The 6,000-nt window shown below is 53.6% G+C and overlaps 1 protein-coding gene across 1 annotated transcript in view; it reads right to left on the minus strand.

The window, feature by feature from the left end:
* Nucleotides 1–5,157, minus strand: part of LOC122213773 (zinc finger protein 77-like) — a 46,518-nt gene extending 41,361 nt beyond the window's left edge. The window contains exon 1 of the mRNA XM_042928008.1: nucleotides 5,080–5,157. Coding sequence (XP_042783942.1) covers nucleotides 5,080–5,082 — 3 coding nt within the window. The 5' untranslated portion in view covers nucleotides 5,083–5,157. The remainder of the gene's footprint in view (nucleotides 1–5,079) is intronic.
* Nucleotides 5,158–6,000: the final 843 nt, after the last annotated feature.

Raw genomic sequence — 6,000 nt, forward strand, 5'->3', positions numbered from 1 at the left:
CGACCCTTTCCCCGGATTAGGTGGGCTCTGGGCACCGACACAGGCCAGGGCCCGGGCGCCTGGCACACCTGATGTGTAAGACGAGTCCGGGGCCTTAAGAAACGTGGAAGTCAGCAGGGCCGCTCAAACTTTTAACCCAGGGCCCAGAATTCAAGGAAAAGGGCACCAGAAGGAAGAGTCCCTGAGGGATTGATGGGGACACAGCCACCGCTCACGTTAACACAGGAGGAAGAATCACAGTGTATGGACCGTTTTTAGGCAACAGGCCTGAGTGATGGAAAGATACGCAGCAAAGGGCACAGTGAGCACACAGCTGAATGCACACGGGCTCCTGAGTGACCTGCCTCGAAATGGCCACAGGCCCTAACTAACCCCTGCATACTTACAACCGGGCACAGGTCCCACACAGGGAGCATTCCAAAGGTTCTCCTGCTCCCTCGTGACCCCATAACTGTAGCCCCCAGCACCGCCTCCCGGCAGACGGTCTCTTCTTTGCCGTCCTGCCCGCTGCTCCCTTGCAGGGTATTCAGTAAACTTCTATCTCCTCTGTTCTGCCTTGGGGGGGAATTCTCTCACCCCCTGAGCTGCGGGCCTCCCCCTGATCGGCTCACCCCACATTTGTTGCCCTTCACAAGGACCCTCTGCTGTACTTGGCCTCTCCTGGGATTTCCTAGGAATTTCTTGGGAGTTTCCCTTGGTGGCCTGACTCTAGTGTTCTCTGGGCACCTGACAACCTCCACCTGAGGTTCCTCCTTGGTGAGGATCCCAAGTCCCAGGGGGCGTCTATGGGGCACTCCTTGCCCAACAGGATGAGGGATTTCCCCTCTTGTCCTTCAGGGGGGATCCTTGACTCCTTCTCCTTTCTTTTCGCCCTTTGGCAGGTACAACCATATTACTCACCAGGCAGCCAAAGTTCTCTATCCAAGGGGTCCCTGGTATGGTCTATGGGTCTGAGGGTGAACAAGGTCAGACCATTCGGGCCTGTATGGGCGAATGATCCCTTTCCTCTCCTCTCCACTCTGTTCCCAAGGTCTATTCCCAACGAGTGGCAAATATGGCAACGGCAGCTCGGCCGTGGTGAATCCGCACATGTGAAGGACTCAGCTGGGACCCTTTCCTGATGCTGGCTGAGTCTCGGCAGCCTTGCTTCTGTCAGATTCCCCCCTTAACTCCTTAGTTCCCATGTATGCAGCTGCCATCTTGACCTACAAGCAAACACATTCCTACACATCTGAGTGCTGAGTCCTCCCCTCCTTTTTGCTTAAGTACAGTGAGAATCTGTTCTCCTTGTAACAAGACACCATTGGACACATTGGTTATTTCACCAAAGATTTGACAGGAATGTCGGATGTGAGACAGACCTGCATAGACCCAGAACTAACCAGACAGCTTGAAGGAATTAAGGTGGACTTTGTGGAGCCAGTCAACCCCCCTGGAAATACTGGCCTGATGCCTTGCTGACAGAGTTCCCAGCAGCCTTACCAGGTGAGTCAAGTCAACTCCTGGCAGGTGCCGGAAACCTCAGGATGGTTTTGGGACCTTGAGAAGAAGAAATCACATAAATCTACAGGTCTTGCAGACAAGTCTGGTGACAAATATTTGGCTTGTCTTCTGGCCTCAAGGGGCTATAAAAAAGTTCAATCCAGAGATTCCTGATAACAATTTTGAGCAAAGCAAGCTTCCTGAAAAACCTATTTGGCCAATCACTGTTCTTCCTGAGCTTTTGTAAGTAACTAGGCGATGATTGTTAAAACTGAACTTGTTTTACAAACCATCAGTCTTGATTTGGCTATCTTTGGAAATAGGAGTGAATTCAGAGAGAAAATAATTATGATTCAAAACCACCTCTTTGGAGATATTGGAATTTGATACTATTTCTTATAAACCAGATTAGATCCTGAATTCTTCTGGTTCCTCAAATACCTGGCTATAGATCTCCATACTAAGGTTTTGAATCTTCCTTTGTCATGACCTAAAGTCATTAAAAATTAAAACTGTTTTTCTTAAAATTCTGAATACCAATGCTAGACAACTTGAGGTGAAATTTAGAGAAATTTCCACAGCAGCTCATGATAGAGAATCTCCATGCTTGTTACTCTGTCGGGAAAATAATAAGACCCCAGGGACACAGGATTATTTCAACAGCTGGAAAATGGGAAGGACTCCCCAAATGCATGACTCAACTATCACCTTGACCAATTCTGCATGAATGTGTAAGGAAAATCACTCCTTAAAACCCAGAGTATACCCCACTCCATGGGATTAACTATGGACTTGTGGAAATAATAGATGGGATCACATTCCTGATCTTGGACTGGATGACACATGTGGGGATGCCCTTATCTCCCACAACAAGTATCTCCCATTTGCTATCGATTCCCATAATATATCGTTAAGGGGAGACATCATGCACCCCTGGTTTCAGCAAGTGGATGTTTACCAGGCAGGTGCCCAAGGCCAGTGGCCGAGATGGAGACACTAGGACACACAGGGCCAGGAAAGACTAGACATCTGTGGAGGAAAAGGAATCATCAGCTTCACAGACAATAACTGAGTGTTGTGAATTTATCTATCGCGGAAACAAGAGGAACACATGGAGAGAGAGTTCCAGCATGTGTGATTATGACCTGCGTGATGTAGTTTTCTCACGGAACAAAAGACGGTCATGTACACAGGAAGAGACGGGGAAGTTCAAGTCTACTAACAACGTGAAGGGTCCATCCACGCAGACAACCCAGAGAAAGGATACACCCTGACGTGGGGAAAACACAACACGCTGAAATGAAACAGCCTGAATGTCCCCAGGACGTGAAGGAAACAGAAGATCAGGAAGAAGACATGTGAGTTACAGGTCACAACATGCTGGAAACTCTTCCACAGAAGAGGGAATCGCACACATGAGAAATGTTCAGCCCTGAGGGAAGCAGATAAACCAACGTGTGACGTCCAGGGGACCCCATGTGACACACTCGAGCTGGACGCCATGAAGTCACAAGTGATGGGACCCAGAACCGACATGTGGTTCACACTCTGCACCCCGTTTCCTGCTGACGTGTAACTTATTCACGAGCTACAATATGCAATGTCCCCCCAGCGCAGAAGGACTTACAAGGCATTTACCCTGGAGACAAGGCCACACTGCTGGCAGCAGCAGCCCCTGTCCCCTGCAAGGTCCCTGCCCCTAGTGCAACAATCCCCTCCCCCACCTTTGCAATCATTGTTGTCAATACATGTCTCTCCTTACTCAATTTGTATTTTTCCTTTGAACCTGGTTTGACCAACTATCCACAACCACCCCTTTCCTACCCAAACTTTACCCAGGCTGCTGTCCTCCCCACAGATCCCTGAACTGCAGGTGGCCCACCCTCTGAACATCCACTGAGCTGAGGAACAAGGCCCTGGGGACCTGAGCCAATGAGGCCTTCCTCCACCACAAGGGTGGGATCCTGACACTGGGCCTTCCTGCCCATCCCCCTCCTGCAGAACAGTCAAGCCTCGTTCTCTTTCACTGGAGGGTCCCTGAGATGGGACCTGGTCCCTGTTGGAACTGATTGTAATAAACTGTCCTCAGCCAGGTGCAGATTTGAGGTCATCTCCCAAGTCTGTCACCAGCTAGACCTCAAGCTGATGAGCTTGTACTCACAGAACTTTGCCCCACGTTTTCCTAAGCTGTCCTTTCCAGCTGTCCTTTTAACTCAGGCAAATGACAGGAACCCGCCCCTGGAGCAGACCCACTGCCCTCACCAGACCTCCAGGGCCCCAACCTCCCCAGCCAGTTTGAGGAGCCTCTGATTCCTGCCTGTGCAGAGGGACCTGGAGGGACCTCTGGAATGACCACCAACTACCTTTACCTCATTATCACACTGAAGTCTCCACTGGGGGAGGAGCACAGCCTCCTGTACATGACATACTCCCTGGGGACAGGTCTGCTGCCCTAAGGCCCACCCGCAGCACCCCTTCTTCCCACCCCACACAGGACGAGGAGGCTTCCCCATGGGAATACCCATCCAGCCCTAAACCAGAAGAGCCCATCCACCCTCCCTCCGGGGGGTCAGGGCTTTGGAAGTTATTCCCTGTGATCTACTGATCTCTGTATCTGCTGCTAATAAAGTTTTCTTCCTGGGACTGCTCAGTGTGGAGCACTTTCTGACTCACCAAGCAGAGAACTCAGGTTGGTTGGGTGACAGGTCCACCGTGGGTCCCGCTATAAGCTCAGCGGGTTTAGGGGGTGCCCAGAAAAGCAATCGTTTTAGGACCCCAGCTCCATTCCGTGATCTACGCCTCTCCGGCTCTATTTGCCCAGTACACCCCTTGCAGAACTTTCTGGTCCGCGTCAGAATTACAAAGAAATGGAAAAACAAAAAAGCAATCTCAGCCATTTACGACTTGAAGGGAACAGCGTGGAAGCAAAGACTGACAGTCTGCACCAGGCCAGGAAACAGCCAAACCCGTGAAACTCTCCGCGCGGTTTCCAAAGTGAGAAAACCCTGAATTTCTTACCCGAGATCGCAGCCCAGGACCCCGTGCGCGCGCACCTGCTCCCTCAGCGCGCGCTCAGCCCCGGCCCCACGTCCCACACTTACCTCCGCTGGATTCTAACGTCCAAGTCTCAGCCCCCGGGAGCAGCTCTGGCTCCGTGACCGTCACGCTGCACGCGTGCTTTCTGGGCACGTCTTGCAGCTCGGTCCGAGCAACCTCACGCCCGCCTAGACTGCCCCCGACAGAGCTCCCCTTTCTGAATATTCATCGTCACCCTCCATAAAAGACCCCCCCCCCCCTCTGGGGAGTCGCGGATTCGGAAGCTATTCCCTGCGGCCTCCTTATGGCTGCAAATAGTTTCCTTTACGAGAGAACTCACCCGGACAGTCTCTACTGTCCCCCCAAGAGGAGCAAACTCCTGCTTAGTCAGGTCGTCGCACACGCTCCCCGAATCCCAGGCCTCCCCCCTCCCCCAGCCTTCCTTCCCAGTTCCATCCGTCCAGGACCCAGGTGCCAACCCTAGGGACGGGGACACCCCGCCGCGGCCGCTTCCACTAAGGTCCGGCTGGTCCCATCCGCCCCTCCGGCCCGCGCACTCACCATCTCGGGGCCCCCGCTCCGCGCCCTCGGGGCGTCCTCCTACGCCGCGCACACCCGAAACCGTGGCAGCGCAGGATCCGACTGCGCCAGCCGCCCCGGCGGAGAGCCACACCCACCGGGCTCTCGCTCGGGCCTGATTGGGTGGTGTACAGGTACCGGGCCCTGATTGGGCGATCCTTCAGTCCCTGCGACCTGATTGGATGGTGTTCCGAAGATAACTCCCCCGATCCTGATTGGACATTACCGAGCCACTTCGCTTCCGCGCCGTGATAGGACAGCCTTCGGCCCTTCACGTTGTGATTGGAGGGTAATCCTGGCACCGCCCATTGTGGCCGCAAATTGGGCAGATCCCCCACCCCCCCCCCGCAGTCCCGCCTCCTGCCCCCTGAGTGACAGGCTGGCGGTAGACACGTGTCCAATCCGCCTGCCAGGATCGGCTCTCCGCAGAATGCGCTCCGGGCCGGCTGAGCCGCCTGCCTCCTTCTTCTGTGTCAGGAATCTGGTTCAGTTTCCGACTAGCCTCCCTTGTCCAGCGTCGCGTCGGGACGCGACAGAACAGAGGGACCCGATGAGCCTTCAGTCCATGGCCCCTACAGGGTGACGGTGCACTTGTCCCCTGTGTTTAAGAACAGCTCACCGACGGGGTGCCTGGGTGGCTCAGAGCCTGCAGCCTGCTTCAGATGCGGTGTCTCCCTCTCTCTCTGTCCCTCCCCCGCTTGTGCTCTCTGTCTTCCAAAAATAAATGAACATTAAAAATTAAAAAAAAAAAAAAGAGAGAGAGAGAGACAGAAGAGCTCACTGTGTGAGCTCACCTAAGGGGAAATAGACCTCCTTGGGTGTTGACCTGGCCCTTTGAAAGCGTGAGGCCCCGCCCTCTGAACCGACCTCCACTTCTCCCGCCTCAGGTCAATAAAAAGTGCC

This window comes from Panthera leo, chromosome A2 (genome assembly GCF_018350215.1).
Source record: "Panthera leo isolate Ple1 chromosome A2, P.leo_Ple1_pat1.1, whole genome shotgun sequence".
NCBI classification, from domain to species: Eukaryota; Metazoa; Chordata; class Mammalia; order Carnivora; family Felidae; genus Panthera; species Panthera leo.